This window comes from Mobula birostris, chromosome 1 (assembly GCF_030028105.1).
Source record: "Mobula birostris isolate sMobBir1 chromosome 1, sMobBir1.hap1, whole genome shotgun sequence".
NCBI lineage: Eukaryota > Metazoa > Chordata > Chondrichthyes > Myliobatiformes > Myliobatidae > Mobula > Mobula birostris.
This window is the reverse complement of record NC_092370.1, coordinates 42,158,878-42,178,348: the sequence shown is the minus strand read 5'-3', so window position 1 is coordinate 42,178,348 and position 19,471 is coordinate 42,158,878. Positions and strand designations below refer to the sequence as shown.

Sequence of the window (19,471 nt, the reverse complement as noted above, 5' to 3'; positions counted from 1 at the left end):
CATCCCATTCCAGGCAAATGTCCTGCACATCTCCGTTAAACTTTCCTTCTCTCACCTCAAATGCGTGTCTTCTAGTATTTCACATTTCTATCCCAGAAAAGAAAACTGGCCATCCTTCCCTATTTATGCCTCTCACAATTGTATCGCCATTAAAGATCCTGCCATTAACTATATATTTCCCTTGCAACTGATCTTCCAATGTACAGCACCACACACTTGGCCTGGATTAAACTCCATCTGCCATTTCTCCATTCATATCTACAACTGATCTATATACTGCTCTGTCCTTTGACAACCTTTTCACTACCCACACCTACCAATCTTTGTGTCATCTGCAAACCATCCAACTACACTTTCATATAATCACAAAAACAAAGATCTCAGTAATGATCCCTACAGAACACCACTGATCAACATCCTCCAGCCAGAACAAAACCCTTTCACCACTACCCTCTATCTTCTATAGGTAAGGTGATTCTGAATCCAAACTACCAAATCACTGTGGATCCCATGTATCTTAACCCTTTGGATCAGTCTACCATGAAGGAAGGGCCTTGTCAAATGAAAGTAACTGCGGTGAAAATTGGAGATGATGCACACTGCAGCCAGTGTGCACCAGGGATAAAAGGAAGGAATGTTCAGTCAAGTGGGCTGCTTTATCCTGGATGTGGTTAAGTGTTTGATAGCTATTGGAGTTGCATAAATCCAGTCAAGTCAAAGAGTCAGACTGCAGGGCTCCAGGTGCGAGGAAGCTAGAAGAGCAGGATATACATTACACCAACCTGCCGCTCTACCATGGTATTTATGTGGCTGATCCAGTTGAGATTCTTATCATTAGTAACCAGCGGGATACTGAAGGTGAAGAAATTACGAACAAAACAAATAATCTGAATGCAGACAAGCAAATGCTGGGTTACGCAAACATTTACGCCCGCAAAAGTAAATTGAAAACAATAATCTTCCGCAAAGTGCTTAATAAATGAAATTATTAAACTGAGAGCACCATGCTTTATTTTAGTTTAACACATATGATATGAAGCTATCAAATGTCAGCAATCAAAATTGTGAAAAAAAACTGAATTTCACGTTTGCCTCTAGATTTCTTGAACTAATAATAAATTAGCAATCCTGATTCATTGTTGCATGGTTAAAATTAGTAAGAAAAAACACAAATGACAAAATTATAACATGGATATCACAATTACTAATCAAATATATAAAAAAGTCAACGGCATTAATTTTTATATTGAGTTAACAAACAATTAAATAAACATAACCTAGACCAGCCACACACTGCTGGATTTCAGATTGAAATGAAAACCAATACCTTCTTCAGCTAGATGATCTTTTGGAGCTTCCGGAGTATCATTCTCTGTGAGAAAATGAGGGGTTACATTACTAAGGCAGGCACTTTGACAAACGATTGTGAAGTAACAAAGCAAGTAGTGTTTCAGAATCTAAGTTACAAATAACTCAATCATTCAAATTTTGAACTGGAGAAATTAGTTTCCTCTCCTGCTGGAGGAAAACAACCTACACATGTCCCCTTTGTAAGCAGGTCTAACATGACTTCGTAACTCAGGAGTTAGGATAAGATTTTCTCAGTAGTCACACGTAGTGAGATTTAAACACATTATCCAAAAACAGTAATTTTGAGATCGTAATGTTGAGTTTTATGAACACTACTGATAAAATTTCAAAGTTCTAAGCTGCAAGTAAATTTATTATCAAAATACATATACGTCACCATATACAACTGAGATTCATTTTCTTGCAGGGATTCACAGTAGATACAAAGAAACACCATAGAGTCAATGAAAAGAAAACACACCCAAGTCGGATAAACACACCATGTGCAAAAGACAGTAAGTATTGTAATTACAGATAAAAAAAATAAGCAATAAATATCCAGAACATGAGATAAAATATCCTTGAAGTTGAGTCTAAAGGTTGTGGAAACAGCAGTGTTGTGTTACATGCCAGCAGCCATAGACCACAGACACATATTTTAATGTTAAACAAATATATTTTCAATACCTACCCAAAATATAGACAATTAAAACAATTGCTCCCCTAACCAAAAATTATCAGTGCAATGCATCTTAGCTCACAAACTTTGGAGGTCTGGAAACAGTTTTCAATCTTACTCAAACAGAGTTCTAGGATGGCAATCCAGAAGGTTCCGGAATCCACGGGAACAGGTACAGGTGTCTGTGATGAAGAGTTCATAAATCCACATTAAGACGACACAAGGTGACGATCACGGAAAATTCCAGAGGACAAGTGATCGTCATGTAACACATTGAATCCACGCAGGGATAATGTGGTAAAACTCACAACACGCTGGAGGAACTCAGCAGGTCGGGCAGCATCCATGGAAACGATCAGTCAACGTTTCCGGCCAGAACAATCAATCGTTGACTGATCATTTCCACGGATGCTGCCCGACCTGTTGAGTTCCTCCAGCGTGTTGTGAGTGTTGCTTTGACCCCAGCATCTGCACAGTATTTTATGGTTAGGGATAACGAGGTGACAGTCACAGAAGATTCCAGAAGTCGAGTGGTCGTCACTTAAATACTAGGGTCCACACAGGGATAACAAAGTGACGTCTAAGTTCCAAAATCCATGTAGGGATATCACAAGGTGACGGTCACGAAATATTCCTTAACACAAGTGGTCACCACGTAACACACCTGAATCCCTGTATGGATTAATAAAAAGTGGTCACCACAGAGTACTCCAGAAATCCGAGTATGGATCATACAAAGTGACAGTCACATATCCAATATGCACTGTGTGCCGCAAATTATCACAATCTTCTGGACATGGAGAAATATTGGGAACACCCACTGCTGTAGTGAACTCTTCAACTAACTCAACTCAACTCACTCTCTCGCTGGTAACTCACAGTCCATTGCATTGCTTAGCTGCCGAAATTTTCAGAACCTCCCGAATCAATAGAAAAAGCCTATACTCATTTGTTATACGACACCATCGCCACGCCTCGCCCAGGTGCACCTAAATGACACCATCGGTTAATCCAAGCAATGTTGACATGTAACAGTTGGGGTCAGTGAAGTTATCTCTTCTGGTTCAAGACCCTGATGGTTGAAGAGTAATAATTGTTCCCAGACCTGTTTGTATGAGTCCTGAGGCTCCTGTACCTCATTCTTGATGGCAGCAGCGAGAGGAGGGCATGGCCTAGATGGTAGGGGTCCTCGATGATGAATGCTGCTTTCCTGCATCACCGCTCCATGTAGATGTGCTCAAAGGTGGGGAAGGCTTTACCCATGATGGACTGGGCTGTATCCACTACCTTTTGTAGGTTTTTCTGTTCAAGGGCATTAGTGTTTCCATTGCAGGCTGTGATGCAACCAGTCAGAATACACTCCACTGCACATCTGTAGAAGTTTGTCAAAGTTTTAGATAACGTGCCAAATCTCCACAAACTTCTAAGGAAATAGAAGTACTGCCGTGCTTTCTTTGTAATGGCACTTACGTGCTGGACCCAAAACAGATCCTTTGAAATGTTAATGTCAAGGAGTTTAAAGTTGCTGAACCTCTCCATCTCTAATCCCCTGATGAGGACTGCTTATGGAGCTCCAGTAGTCGATAGTTAGCACTTTGGTTTTGCTGACATTGACAGAGAGGTTGTTATCGTTCAGCCACTCAGCCAGATTATCAATCTCCCTCCTAACCATTCAGAGCATACTCAACAAATGCATCTCAGTGTGGTATGGCAATTGTCCCGTATCAGACCGCAAAGCATTCCAGCGGATTTTCCGCACCCAATTGCCCACCATTGAAAACATCTACCATAAAAGCTGCCCTGGGCAGGGTGAAAAGCATTATCAGGGATGCATCTTACCCTAACCATGACCTTTTTACTCTCCTCCCATCCGGTAGGTGCTACAGGAGCTTCCGCTCCCACACCAGCAGGCACAGGAAGAGCTTCTTTCCCTGAGGCTGTGACACTGCTGAACCTCTCATCACAGCGCTAAGCAGTATTGCATCCATATTGTACTGTCTCAGTATTTCTATATTTGTGTGCTGTAGCACTTCTTTTATTCGCAGTTATTTTGTAAATAACACTACTCTTTGCATTTCTGGTCAGATGCTAAATGCATTTCATTGGCTTTGTATCTGTACTTGGCACAATGACAATAAAGCTGAATCTAATCTAATCTAATCTAATATGCTGATTCGTCACCACTTTTGATTCAGCCAATGACAGTGGCATCATCAGCAAACTTAAATATGGCATGAGAAGTGTGCTTAGCCTCATAACCATAAGTAAAAAGCAAGTAGAGCAAGATGCTAAGCTTTGTGGTACACCTATGCTGATGGTGATGTTGCCAATCCAAACCGATTGGGGTCTGCATGTGTGGAAATCGAGGACCCAGTTGCACAAGGAGGTATTAAGGTCAAGGTAATGAAGCTTATTGGTTAGTTTTAAGGGGATAATAGTATTGAATGCCGAACTGTAGTCAATGAAGAGCATCCTGATACATGCATCTTCATTGTCCAGATGTTCCAGGGTTGAATTGAGAGTCAATGAAATGGCATCTGCTGTTGACCTGTTGTGACGGTAGGCAAATTGGAGCAGATCGAAGTCACTGCTCAGGCAGGAGTTAGTACGTTATCATCACCAATCTCTCTAAGTACTTCATTACAGTGGATGTAAGTGCTACTGTACGATAGTCAATGAAGCAAGTTACCACATTCTTCCTGGACACTGGTATAATCGAAGCTTTCCACAGACTGCTGAAGTGAGAGGTTAAAGATATCAATGAACACTGCAGCCAGTTGATCAGCACAGATCTCAGTCCTTGGCCAGGTACCCCATTTGGGCCAGATGCTTTTCATGTGTTCACCCTCTTGAAGACTGCTCTCCGGTCAGCCTCAGAGACTCAAATCAGTGTCACCAGGGACAGCGGCAGTCTGTGAAGGCTTCTCCATGTCTGTCAGTGAAAGGCATTGAGCTCATCTGGAGGTGAAGCCTTGTTGTCACATATGCTGCCTGGTTTTATTTTGTAGGAGGTGACAGCATTCAACCCCTGCTAGAGTTGTCGAACATCCTTTTGTGATTCCAGTTTCCATGTGAGGTAGCTTTCTGGAGCTCTTTGCTGGATCTCTTGCACTTTACTTGGTCGCCAGACTTGAACACCACTGATCTGGCCCTCAGCAGGCTGTGGATCTCTTGCTTCATCCAGGGGTATGGTTCGGGAAGACTCTAAGTGATTTTGTGGGGACACAGTCACCCACTAATCAGTTTATAAAGTCTGTGACAACCATAGCATATTCGTTCAGATCTTTTGATGAGTCCGTAAACATGTACTGTCGTGTCAAGTATCTCAACAAAAGGAAAATGAGTTTAAAAGTTACTTAAAAGTTGCATAAATAAAATACCTGAGCAATGGATTGGTTCTGGTTTTCCAGGCATCTATAAGTCTCTTTTGTCAAAAATTCAGAAATTACACAAGAATCGCTGATTATGGTAACCATACCTCCAAAGTATTATTATGAATGGCATTAAAAGTACATAAAACTGATAGGAATAACTACTAAAACTTGAGAAGAAACTAGCCTGGCTATTTGTAGACACAATCAAAGATATGCACATTAAAGTTTCAACTTTAATATTTTGGGAGTGTTCATAAGCTGGGTGTTCTTGACTTGAGAATAGCCTGTAAGCCACTTGATTGGGAAGGGTCTCTTCCAAACGGCTGAGGGAAGTAGAGATGGAGATTGCAGAAGGTTTTGACATAATCTCCTAATCCTGGAAGAAGGTTAAAGTTATAAAATGCTAGTTTGAGTCTCTTAAAATAAAGGAATCATGTTTGATTGTTACTTTTTGTTCAGGAGACGCACTAGCGTGATGAAGAAAATTGCTATTGATGGAATAAAAGGGTCAGTGGAATCTTGGATAAGAAATTGTCATAGAAGCAGGAAGCAGAGTGTTATAAGGCTTTTCATTCTCAGACTTTGAAACAGTGGACAATTCTGAAGTATGTACTACAACAGAGGAACCTGGCTGTACATACGTCAAAGTTCTTAGAAGTGGCAGGCATGTTGCGGGTATGACTGGAAAACTTAAGGATCTATGGACTTCATTAGAAGTGGCATAGAATAAAAAGACAGCAAGGTTATATTTTCCTCCTCTCAGCTTTTAAAACTTTATATAACACTTGTTTGACTAAAACCTGTGTCCAATACTGGTCACCATAATTTGGGAAGGATGCGAAGACACTAAAAAAATGCAGAGGATATTACTCTAATGGTTGCCAGAATGAGCAATTTCAGCTATGAAATCAGACTACTGGGGTTTTCTTTTAAGAAAGGATATGGAAAGAGATTTCAAAATTATGCAAACTATTGAGAAAATGCTGAAAATACTCAGCATTCCAGCAGAATCACTGAAGGGATAAACAGAAATAGCATTTTAGACCAATGACGTTGATTCAGAATTAGTAAAATTTGGAAATGAAACAAGTTGCAATGAAAAGAGGAAGGGATGGAAAGAAGAAAAGGGGAAGGGGTGGAAAGAAGAAAAGCAAAGTCTCTGACAGGATCGGGAGCTGGAAATACTGAATGGCACAAATGGTGATAAAGCTGCCTGAAAGAGTGAAGACAGGTGAACAGTATTAGATAGTTTTAGGGAGTTTTAAATAAAAATGATGAATACAATCTGATATTACTATTAGAGGAAAGAAATAAATTGCTGGGATTAAGCCAATTATCTGAAATTGCCAAGTATAGATACGAGGAGTATTGAACAGGTCAAGCAGCGTCTATGGAGAAACAGCTAACATTTTAGATCACATGAGCTTGACATTTGTGTTTTAATTTTTGATTACGGGCACTTAAAGGTTTTGTTCTGCAATTGTTGAATTTATCATTGAACTGAGAAGGTTGTAACGTGCACAGCTGATTTCTGCTCTGTTAGAAAAGCAAATACTTCGACAGTCAGTCACCCTGGGGCCTGGGCTTCACTGTCTAGGCCCTTCTGAGAACACAGCTGACCACCTGGACTGGACCCAGCCCTGTACTGCAGCCTCCTAATGGAGGAGACAGCAGGGTCCAGGAGTGAGTAGCCAGCAACCTAGACATCAGCAGAACCATCCCGACTCTAATATTCTGCTCTCCTTTCTATTGAAGCTAATTTCTCAACATTATGCTTAATCAGCCATGGCTTTGTCCCAGCTCAGCATAAGGATCAAATTTTTACTTTGACTATTATTTTTCCTTTTATAACATGCAAAATAGAGATTTTCTAGTTATAGGTTTATTTTTATTAATAATTACAAAATTTACAAGTTCCTTTAACAATATTTCTTTGCTAAAGCGAGAACACCCTGAGACAGGAAAATAAAAAAGTTCTCATCATAGCCTCAAAGCTCATTAAATCTGCTACTGCCCAAAATTAATGAAATTATTCAAAATTTTTATCAGCATCACTTTGCAACTATTAAGTAATTAGTTTAATGAAATGCTGCATCATTAATTTCAAAAACATTACATTGAATGCTTCAACCTTCACTTAAAATACCTAACCTAAAAATTTCCCCATAGTGTCAATATATTGTAAAAGGTATCCCAATTAATTTGGGCAGGACAGATGAACCAGGTATTTTACGATGTAGTTATGTTTGTTTGTAGAACAGAACCTATAAATATTGCAGAATCTAAAATGATGCCTACCATTCACCACAGACTCTTCTACTGCTTCAGGAAGAGGTACAGCATCTGGAAGACAAGAAGACAATTAAGTTTATAATTCCCATGACAAGTATTGCACAAAAGAAACATGTCCTCAACTTGTTTTAATGCAAGTAGGAGAGGTACAAGACCAATTCTAATACTCACCATGTGAAAACAGCCTGAAGATAATCAAGAGACAGATGCAGCATAGGAAACAAATTTGAAATTATGCCCTAACGCAGGTTCAAAAACACCCTTTGAAAAGTTCTGTGAAACAGCTTAAAGCAAACATCACCCCAGACAAGCAAAGTAACTCTGAAAAACTGGAAGCTATGAGAGGACAGGGCAAAACTAAAGGCAGCCAAGTCAAACAAACCTTGGATTTCAGATTCCACATCCAAGTTCTGAGATGTATTGGCTGTTGTAAGTAATAAAATTGAGAATTTGTTAATAATATTCACCCTTTTAATGTTATGCACATAATGTTAGATTGTTTCATGTTAGAATGTTAGAAATAAAAATAAAAAGGTAGTTTCAATACAAACCTGACAGATAATCTTCATCACTCTTTTGAACAGGCAATGCTTCTGAAAGAAAAATAACAGAACATGATCACAGGTGGCACAGACAGCACAAATCTTTTCATAGAGTCATTAAATGATAGGTTGGAGCACAATTTCAACAGCCCAACATGGAGGGAAAAGATATCATACCAACATAGAATCACCTTACAAGATTGTTCAGATTTGTAATTAGAATTAGAGGAAGAGACTTCTCCCTTTTCTTCAATTTCCTAGAGAAATATGAGGAGAAAAACAAGTTCCGTTTCATGGTCCAATGTGTTTTGGAGCTAGTTTGTATTCCAACTTAATTCTACAATCAACACATCAGTGTCAGATCCGCGCTGACCAAATATTGGTTGTTGGGAGGAGATAGCTTTCATTCAAGTTGACAAATTTGAACTGATGACTCCACAGTTAAGTTGCTGAATAACAGAAAGATGGATTTACAGATGTATAGTCCTTTTGAATCTGACCTGTTACAAATCTATGCCATATGCAAAATTCTCAAAGTCTTGACAGGCCTTCTACAAGAAAATATTTCCCTTGGCTAGTGAGTCTGGTGTCAAAGGCACAGCTTCAGGATAAGGAGAGAAACATTCAGGGCTTATGACCGGTTCTTAATTGCTTGATTTCTCAAAGTTACCAAATATTGATAGTCTAAGTATTATGTGTATCAAGGTAAACCAACCTTGTATGTCGTCAGTGCCTGGAACATACTCCACCTCTTCAGCTAGTAAAAAACAATTTAAAACCAGTTAAATTCCATGATTTTACTGGCATTGTCCTAGAATCTTCTGCAGCAACCAGATATATTTTTAAACCTGCAATGTTTTATCCAACCACAAGATGGCCAATATTTTACTTTCCGAAGAAATTTAAGTTAGAGAGTTTGCAGTTTAGATATACTTACAGCCTACAAGGCATATTTACAACTTCAAAACTTTGGGATAATAAAATACTAACCATGAAATTCATCCATTTTATCTTCAGGCTCTGGGTCATTATCTGCAACAAACAAATAAATTAATTAAAATGAAATTTTTATTTTAATTTTCTCTCTTTCCCTCCTCCATACAATACTCTCCACATGGAATATTTCCAAATAGTACCATTCTGTTGGATCTGGAGATAATATTATCCAGAAGATTCTTCAGAAGTCAAGTACGAGGCACAAACCGTGTGTTTACAGCCATTTTATTAGATGTTTGTAAAAAAACAGTGACAGTAATTAGCAGCAGAAAACAGCCAGTGAGAAGTAAAGAAGGCAAGGGCAAAGAAGAGTACAAAGGGTACCTTGTATTCCCTCTTTATACTGCTCAAGCTGGACAGATGAGGTTAAGGACAGTTTGTGACAGAAATATAGAACCAACTAGAAAACATTTTACTGAAGACTTACCAACATATGGGCATACAAACATATAAGCAAACATAAGAAAGTTAAGCTATAAGAAAAATTATAATTTAGACCCTAATCCAACATTACCAATTTATATTTTTGAGCTTTGATTTTGTGCATTTTATCAAAAAAAGTTAATTAAATTAATCCCATTTTCTAGCCTTTGGATTGTAGACTTGGATATTACAAGAAATCTTTAGACGCAACAAGTTTCAACTATAACTATCTCAAGATGCAAACATATAAACATAGCCAATTCGAAAAAAATAAAAAATATTAACACATCTATCATTTATGTACAGAAATTTCAGCATAAACAGTATATAGGGCAAAAAACAAGACAACACAGCACCAAGGGAGCAGTTTAGAGACATGTCGGAAGCACGCTTAAAATCTGTCAAGCATATACAGAACTGCCTCCACTTCGTGCAACATTGCAGAATTATGTGCATTATTAAGGTGAGGAGCCTGAGATTCTTAAGATTACAGTCCCAAAAGTAAACGCCAGGTTTGGAAGAAGAATCATTAATCAATATACTTTGGCAAAGATTAGTTAAATAGTTAACAAAGTAATCATACACATGCTGTACTCAGTGGTTCATAGAGGGCTATTGGCAGAAGACAGCTTAATATACATCAAAGGCTACAATGGTTGAAAAGGGTAAGAAGAGATAAATCACAGCTACAGTTACTGTTATTTGAGTTACCTACCTATTACATGAGTACATATTGGGAGGGTGAAACCTGGTTGACATATGAGACCAGAGCTACCATCCTGATGAGACCTGCTAAATCTGGACACACAGATTTCTTCTAGATTGTTGCACAGGGTGTCAATGTTAATCATGCCATCAAGGCAGTACCTCCCAATAATTCTCATAGTATAACTCGAGGCAGGCACATCATTCTGTAATGGCACGTGATAATTTCCAAACACCATGCATCAAGTATCACTAAGCTATCCACTTAATAGCCCTGTTATTCTTTTTCGAATTTCAATTCATATTACTTTATTTTACTCATGATAAAACACATTATTTTATTTTGTACAAATAGGAGGAAAAATAGACATTTGAAAAAGGTGGTCATAAGTGATAAAGTCATTGCTTTGGCTGCTTAGACTTGGTGAACAGATAGAATGTATTTAAAATTATTAGGAAAAGAAGAAACATTTTGAAAAGTTAGGACAATGGATGCTGTGCCAGATACATTGAAGGATGTAAAATCTAAAAGTATATAGATATCTGAAAAATCATTAAAAGAAAAAAAATGAAGGGTGTAGGAGAATGAGATTAAATGAATGATTAAAGAGCAGTAGAAACACAATGGGATTAAAGTGTTGAGGTTTTAAGAAACAGATTTAATATCACCAGCATATTTTCTGAAATTTGTTAACTATACGGCAGCAGCACAATGAAATACATAACTAAATATAGAGGAAAACTGAGTTTTTAAATAGTTAAGTTAAAATAGGTAGTGCAAAATAACAGAAATGAAAAAGTAATGAACTGGTGTTCATGGGTTCAATGTCCATTTAGAAATCAGATGGCAGAGGGGAAGAAGCTGTTCCTGAATCACTGACCATGTGCCATCCTTCTGTACCTCCTACCTGATGGTAACAGTGAGAAAAGAGCATGCCCTGGGTGCTGGAGATCCTTAATACTGGACGCTGCCTTTCTGAGACACCGCTCCCTAAAGATGTCCTGGGGACTTTGTAAGCTAGTGCCCGAGATGGAGCTGACTAAATTTACCACCTTCTGCAGCTTCTTACGGTCCTGTGCAGTAGCCCCTCCATACCAGACAGTGATGCAACCTGTCAGGATGCTCTCCATGGTACAACTATAGAAGTTTTAGAGTGTATTTGTTGACATGCCAAATCGCTTCAAACTCCTAATAAAGTATAGCCGCTGTCTTGTCTTCTTTATGACTACATCGATGTGTTGGGACCACGTCAGATCCTCAGAGATCTTGACATCCAGGAACTTCAAACTGTTCACTCTTTCCACTTCTGATCCCTCTATGAGAATGTGTTTCTTCATCTTACCCTTCCTGAAGTCTACAATCAGCTCTTTCGGCTTGCTGACGTTGAGTGCCAGGTTGTTGCTGTGGCACCACTCTAACAGTTGGCATATCTCACTCCTGTACGCCCTCTCATCACCACCTGAGATTCTACCAACAATGGTTGTATCATCAGCAAATTTATAGATGGTACTTGAGCTATGCCTAGCCACACAGTCATGTATATATAGACAGTAAAGTAGTGGGCTAAGCACACACTCCTGAGGTGCACCAGTGTTGATTGTCAGTGAGGAGGATATGTTATCACCAATCCGCAGAGACTGTGGTCTTCTGGTTAGGAAGTCGAAGATCCAATTGCAGAGGGAGGTACAGAGGCCCAGGTTCTGCAACTTCTCAATCAGGATTGTGGGAATGATGGTATTAAATGCTGAGCTATAGTCGATGAACAGCATCCTGACGTGGGAGTTTGCGTTGTTCAGGTGGTCTAAAGCCACGTGCAGAGCCATTGAGATTGCGTCTGCCGTTGACCTATCGTGGCGATAGGCAAACTGCAACGGGTCCCTGTCCTTGCTGAGGCAGGAGTTCAGTCTAGTCATGACCATCCCCTCAAAGCATTTCGTCACTGTAGATGTGTGTGCTACCAGGCGACAATCATTAAGGCAGCCCACACTATTCTTCTTGGGCACTGGTATAATTGTTGCCTTTTTGAAGCAAGTGGGAACTTTAAGTGCGCATGCGCCAGTCGTGCATGCAGCCTGGTACAGCCGTTCCGATCGGATTCTTACTTTCTTCTTCTTACTTTTTAACTTAGGTTATTTTTTGTATTTTTTTCTAACGGTAACACGTCGAAGCTGCACCCTCTCTAACATGCTGGTAGAGAGAGTTTTATTTGGGTTTTTTTAAGCGCTGGAAATAGATACATCCTGACACGCGGGACAGAAGCAAGGTCGCATTGTGTATTCCAGGGACCAGCTAATGCCGGCCGGTTTAGCGAGCAGAGCGGCGGACACCCCTGCTGAAATCCGGAGGAAAACACACAGAGGATGCAGAGGGAGATCACAAAGTCGAGGAAAGAGGACCGGGTCGAGACAACAGAGACTTATGCAGAAGAGGAGTTCGGTGGGTAATACCGTTCCGGCTGACCGGAAGTGCACTGAGAGCGATAAGCGTAAACGAGTTGGGTGCTTACTGATCTGGTTAACAACGGATGGTGCAATCTGGGTCATATTACGACCGAGGAACGTGTTTGTAGATCGGATATTGAACTTTTTACTGTTGGACTTCGGCCACATTCCACCGTGATTCAACACTGGGCAGCACGGGAGGTCGTTCCTGCCTGTGGCCATCGAATGTTCAGCCCCGCCTGTGGAGGGTCAGACACCCTGAGCCAATAGACTGGTCCTGGATGTATTTTCCATCTGGCATAGCTTGCACTTTGTTGTTTGATTGTTTGTGGTTTTTGTATTGCTATATTTACGCTCTATTCTTGGTTGGTGCGGCTGTAACAAAACCAAATTTCCCTCAGGATTAATAAAGTATATCTATCTATCTACCTAACTTCCGCCTGTAGCAGAGAGAGGTTGAAGATGTCCTTGAATACTCCGTCTAGTTGGTTGGCACGGGTTTTCAGAGCCATACCAGGTACTCCATCGGGAACTTCCACCTTGCGAGGGTTCACTTTGTTTAAAGACAGTCTAACATCAGACTCTGAGACGGAGATCACAGGGTCATCAGGTGCAGCAAGGATCTTCACAACTGTAGCTATGTTCTCCCTTTCAAAGCATGCATAGAAGGCAATGAGTTCACCTGGTAGAGAAGCATCGTTGCCGTTCATGATATTGGGTTTCGCTTTGTAGGGAGTAATGTCTTGCAGACCCTGCCAGAGTTGCCCTATCTAATGAGAACTAATGAGATGTCCCCCTTCTTCAAAGAAAGGGCTTTCCTTCTTCCACCATCAATGTTGCCGTCACCTGCATCTCTTCCATTTTGTGCACATCTGCCCTCACCCCAACCTCCCACCACCCCACTCTCAGTGATAGGGTTCCCTCGTCCTCACCTACCACTGCACTAGCCTCTATGTCTAGCAAATGATTCTCCGTAACTTCCAGCATCTCCAACTGGATCCCACCACCAAGCACACTTTCCCTCCTCCTCCACTTTCTGCTTTCCACAGAGATCGCCCCTACGCGACTCCCTTGTCCATTCGTCCCTTCCCACTGATCGCCCTCCTGCTACTTATCCTTGCAAGCGGAACAAGTGACACACCTGCCTTTACACCTCCTCCCTCACTCCTATTCAGGGCCCCAAACAGTCTTTCCAGGCAAGGCAACGTGTCACCTGTGGGGCATTGTTGACAAGGTCTCAATTCACTTACTATAGGCCTGCTCTCATTCCTCATCTTCTCACTAAGAATGAGGCCCTTTCAGCATGTAACGAGGGCCTTTCTTCCAACTCCATCAGTACACTTGCATTCTCATAGCACCTTCTCCTACAATTACAAGGCATGCACACATGCCAGATTACCTCTTCCATTTCAGTTGTCCAGGGACATTGTCCCAAGTGAAACAGCAAGTAACTTGCATTGGATGTGGCAAGACAATCCAACTTGGGAAGAAATTTATCCAGAGCAGAGAGAAACTGGACAAAGGAAAATAGATGGAGAGAAAAGTACAGGCAGACAGCAAGGATCAGTTTTCTTTAGCATGTGACTTAAGAAAGGTCAGAGTTACTGATTAGGTGATTCTCCTTGGTTTTAGTACAACAGGGATTAAACCAAGACAATATGCAAATAAGATAACAGAAATAACGGCGTTTCTCTATGGTTATAAGCAGCACTGGGGTCCCACAAGGGACTGCATTGACTCCCTTCCTGTTTATCCTGTATACCTCAGACTTTAGATACAACACTAAGTCATGTCATCTGCAGAAGTTCTCTAATGACTCGGCAATAGTTGGGTGTATAAAGGGAGGATGGGAGGATGAATATAGGGCCCTGGTGGAGGACTATCAAATGGTGCAAACTGAATCATCTGCAGCTCAACATCAGTAAGACAACAGAAACGGTGAGGGACTTCAGGAAGACTAAGCCTGCACTGCTCCCTGTTACTATTGATGGTGAGGACCTACAAGTACCTGGGGGTGCACGTGGATGACAGACTTGGGGGAACCCCAACACAGAGGCTGTATACAAGAAGGGCCAGAGTCGTCTTTACTTCCTGAGGAGACTGAGGTCCTTTGGAGTATACAGGCCTCTCCTTCACATGTTCTACTAGTCTGTTGTCGCCAGTACAATCCTCTGTGCGGTGGCGTGCTGAAGCAATTGCATCAACATGGGTGATGCCAACAGGTTCAATAAACTGATTAGAAAGGCTGGCTCCGTTACAGGAGTCAAACTGGACACACTGGAGACTGTGGTAGAGAAAAGGACACTATGGAAAATCCTGGCAATCCTGAACAATGTTTCTCACCCCCTGCATGCACTTCGGTTGAACAGAGGAGCACTTTTAGTAATGGACTAAGACAACTGTGCTGCTCTAAAGAGCACTATATGAACTCATTCTCACCCTCAGCCATTAGGCTCTATAATGAGTCAATCTATAGCTGGGAAAGTGATGACCCCTCCTGTTAGACTGTTTGTGGTAACTTCTTTTATTCTTTCTATTTCTCTTCTAATATTTATCTCTGTGCACTTGTAATGCTATTGTGACACTGTAATTTCCTTTAGGATTCGTTCCTGAGGATTAGAGGGTGGCTAATGTAACCCCACTTTTTAAAAAAGGAGGGAGAGGGAAACCGGGGAATTATAGACTGGTTAGCCTAACATCGGTGGTGGGGAAACTGCTGGAGTCAGTTATCAAGGATGTGATAACAGCACATTTGGAAAGCGGTGAAATGATCGGACAAAGTCAGCATGGATTTGTGAAAGGAAAATCATGTCTGACGAATCTCATAGAATTTTTTGAGGATGTAACTAGTAGAGTGGATAGGGGAGAACCAGTGGATGTGGTATATTTGGATTTTCAAAAGGCTTTTGACAAGGTCCCACACAGGAGATTAGTGTGCAAACTTAAAGCACACGGTATTGGGGGTAAGGTATTGGTGTGGATAGAGAATTAGTTGGCAGACAGGAAGCAAAGAGTGGGAATAAACAGGACCTTTTCAGAATGGCAGGCAGTGACTAGTGGGGTACCGCAAGGCTTAGTGCTGGGACCCCAGTTGTTTACAATATATATTAATGACTTAGATGAGGGAATTAAATGCAGCATCTCCAAGTTTGCGGATGACACGAAGCTGGGCGGCAGTGTTAGCTGTGATGAGGATGCTAAGAGGATGCAGGGTGACTTGGATAGGTTAGGTGAGTGGGCAAATTCATGGCAGATGCAATTTAATGTGGATAAATGTGAAGTTATCCACTTTGGTGGCAAGAACAGGAAAACAGATTATTATCTGAATGGTGGCCGATTAGGAAAAGGGGAGGTGCAACGAGACCTGGGTGTTATTGTACACCAGTCATTGAAAATGGGTATCCAGGTACAGCAGGCGGTGAAAAAGGCGAATGGTATGCTGGCATTCATAGCAAGAGGATTCGAGTACAGGAGCAGGGAGGTACTACTGCAGTTGTACAAGGCATTAGTGAGACCACACCTGGAGTATTGTGTGCAGTTTTGGTCCCCTAATCTGAGGAAAGACATTCTTGCCATAGAGAGGGTACAAAGGAGGTTCACCAGATTGATTCCTGGGAAGGCAGGACTTTCATATGATGAAAGACTGGATCGACTAGGCTTGTACTGTCTGGAATTTAGAAAACTAAGGGGTGATCTGATTGAAACGTATAAAATTCTAAAGGGATTGGGCAGGCTAAATGCAGGAAGATTGTTCCCGATGTTGGGGAAGTCCAGACTGAGGGGGTCACAGTTTGAGGATAAAAGGGAAGCCTTTTAGGACCGAGATGAGGAAAACCTTCTTCAGAGAGTGGTGAATCTGTGAAATTCTCTGCCACAGGAAACAGTTGAGGCCAGTACATTAGCTATACTTAAGAGGGAGTTAGATATGGCCCTTGTGGCTAAAGGGATCAGGGGGTATGGAGAGAAGGCAGGTACAGGGTTCTGAGTTGGACGATCAGCCATGATCGTACTGAATGGTGGGCAGGCTCGAAGGGCTGAATGGCCTACTCCTGCACCTATTTTCTATGTTTCTATGTTTCTAAGATCAAAAAAGTGTCTAGTTATCTATCTAAGTATCTATTACATAGAGTCATACAACATGGACACAGCCCTTCAGCCCACTGGTCCATGCCAACCATTCAGCAAAACAACCTCCTACCATCAAGTCAATCGTGAATCCAAATGGCCAGCTCTCCTTAAGTGTCATGCAATCTAACTCTCCATGATAGCCTACCAGGTGGAACCTCTCCTTCAATTAGGATCCAACATATTCCACAATATCAATAATTCCTCACAAGGATGAATCATTTGACGAAGAAGTATCACTAATTTTCTTGGCAATTACATCACACAAGACTGAATGACAGCTGTCTACTACTGGAAGTTAAGGTTTAATTCACTGTAAAGAGTAATTTGTATTCAGCAATGCCAGGGGCCAGGTTACATTACACTTTGGACAATCTGTACTTGTCATCACTGTGGTAATTGGTCATTTCTACTGAGATGCTGCATCTTGCTTTCAACAGAAAATTTCCACTGGGCTTTTCTTTTACATTGAGTGTTTAGTTTCAATGTCACAAATCATTTTTGAAGATTTCATAATACTGTTGCTTATAGTAACACCCCAAGGTTTGGTGCATTCCTCTTCCCCAAATGGAACACACCTATACATGCTGTAAGCAGTTTTCTATTCCCTGGTGAAGGCCAAGCACTTCTAGATCTTTTCTAAATTACTTTAGCTTCAGTTGAAAAACACATACAAACAATTTCAAATGTAAGATTTGAAGAGGATCTATAAAAATTCTGAATGTAAACTTCCTATGAGCTGTTTTGGACGTTCAGGAATTTCATTCTGTCAAGAAATGTAAAGCCCTAAGATTATAGAAACATAGAAAATAGGTGCAGGAGTAGGCCATTCGGCCCTTCGAGCCTGCACCGCCATTCATTATGATCATGGCTGATCATCCAACTCAGAACCCCGCCCCAGCCTTCCCTCCATACCCCCTGACCCCTGTAGCCACAAGGGCCATATCTAACTCCCTCTTAAATATAGCCAATGAACTGGCCTCAACTGTTTCCTGTGGCAGAGAATTCCACAGATTCACCACTCTCTGTGTGAAGAAGTTTTTCCTAATCTCGGTCCTAAAAGGCTTCCCCTCTATCCTCAAATTGTGGCCCCTCATTCTGGACTTCCCCAACATCGGGAATAATCTTCCTGCATCTAGCCTGTCCAATCCCTTTAGGATCTTATACATTTCAATCAGATCCTCCCTCAATCTTCTAAATTCCAACGAGTACAAGCCCAGTTCATCCAGTCTCTCTTCATATGAAAGTCCTGCCATCCCAGGAATCAATCTGGTGAACCTCCTTTGTACTCCCTCTATGGCAAGGATGTCTTTCCTCAGATTAGGGGACCAAAACTGCACACAATACTCCAGGTGTGGTCTCACCAAGGCCTTGTACAACTGCAGTAGTACCTCCCTGCTCCTGTACTCGAATCCTCTCGCTATAACTGCCAGCATACCATTCGCCTTTTTCACCGCCTGCTGTACCTGCATGCCCACTTTCAATGACTGGTGTATAATGACACCTAGGTCTCGTTGCACCTCCCCTTTTCCTAATCGGCCACCATTCAGATAATAATCTGTTTTCCTATTTTTGCCACCAAAGTGGATAACTTCACATTTATCCACATTAAATTGCATCTGCCATGAACTTGCCCACTCACCCAACCTATCCAAGTCACCCTGCATCCTCTTAGCATACTCCTCACAGCTAACACTGCCACCCAGCTTCGTGTCATCTGCAAACTTGGAGATGCTGCATTTAATTCCCTCATCCAAGTCATTAATATATATTGTAAACAACTGGGGTCCCAGCACTGAGCCTTGCGGTACCCCACTAGTTACCGCCTGCCATTCTGAAAAGGTCCCATTTATTCCCACTCTTTGTTTCCTGTCTGCTAACCAATTCTCCACCCACACCAATACCTTACCCCCAATACCGTGTGCTTTAAGTTTGCACACTAATCTCCTGTGTGGGACCTTGTCAAAAGCCTTTTGAAAATCCGAATATACCACATCCACTGGTTCTCCCCTATCCACTCTACTAGTTACATCCTCAAAAAATTCTATGAGATTTGTCAGACATGATTTTCCTTTCACAAATCCATGCTGACTTTGTCCGATCATTTCACCGCTTTCCAAATGTGCTGTTATCACATCCTTGATAACTGACTCCAGCAGTTTCCCCACCACCGACGTTAGGCTAACCGGTCTATAATTCCCCGGTTTCTCTCTCCCTCCTTTTTTAAAAAGTGGAGTTACATTAGCCACCCTCCAATCCTCAGGAACTAGTCCAGAATCTAACGAGTTTTGAAAAATTATCACTAATGCATCCACTATATCATATATTATAGGAGCAGAACTAGGGAATTTGGCCCATCGAGTCTGCTCCACCATTTCATCATGGCGGATGCATTTTTCCTCGCAGCCCAATCTCTTGCCTTCTCCCTGTCTCCCTTCATGCCCTGACCAATCAAGAATCTATCAATTTCTGCCTTAAATATACATAAAGACTTGGCCTCCACAGCTGCCTGTGGCAACCAATTCCACAGCTTTACCACTCTC

At 41.3% G+C, this 19,471-nt stretch overlaps 1 protein-coding gene across 8 annotated transcripts in view; it reads right to left on the bottom strand.

Moving 5' to 3' along the window:
* Positions 1-19,471, bottom strand: part of unm_hu7910 (un-named hu7910) — a 203,341-nt gene that overhangs the window by 78,799 nt on the left and 105,071 nt on the right. For 3 of the 8 annotated variants that reach the window (XM_072254504.1, XM_072254549.1, XM_072254518.1), the window contains 6 exons: positions 9,228-9,269; positions 8,953-8,994; positions 8,247-8,288; positions 8,078-8,119; positions 7,702-7,746; positions 1,328-1,372 (listed from right to left, as the gene is read on the bottom strand). In XM_072254504.1, coding sequence (XP_072110605.1) covers positions 1,328-1,372; positions 7,702-7,746; positions 8,078-8,119; positions 8,247-8,288; positions 8,953-8,994; positions 9,228-9,269 — 258 coding nt within the window. The remainder of the gene's footprint in view (positions 1-1,327; positions 1,373-7,701; positions 7,747-8,077; positions 8,120-8,246; positions 8,289-8,952; positions 8,995-9,227; positions 9,270-19,471) is intronic. The other 5 variants (XM_072254509.1, XM_072254526.1, XM_072254539.1 and 2 more) reach the window with 5 other exon arrangements.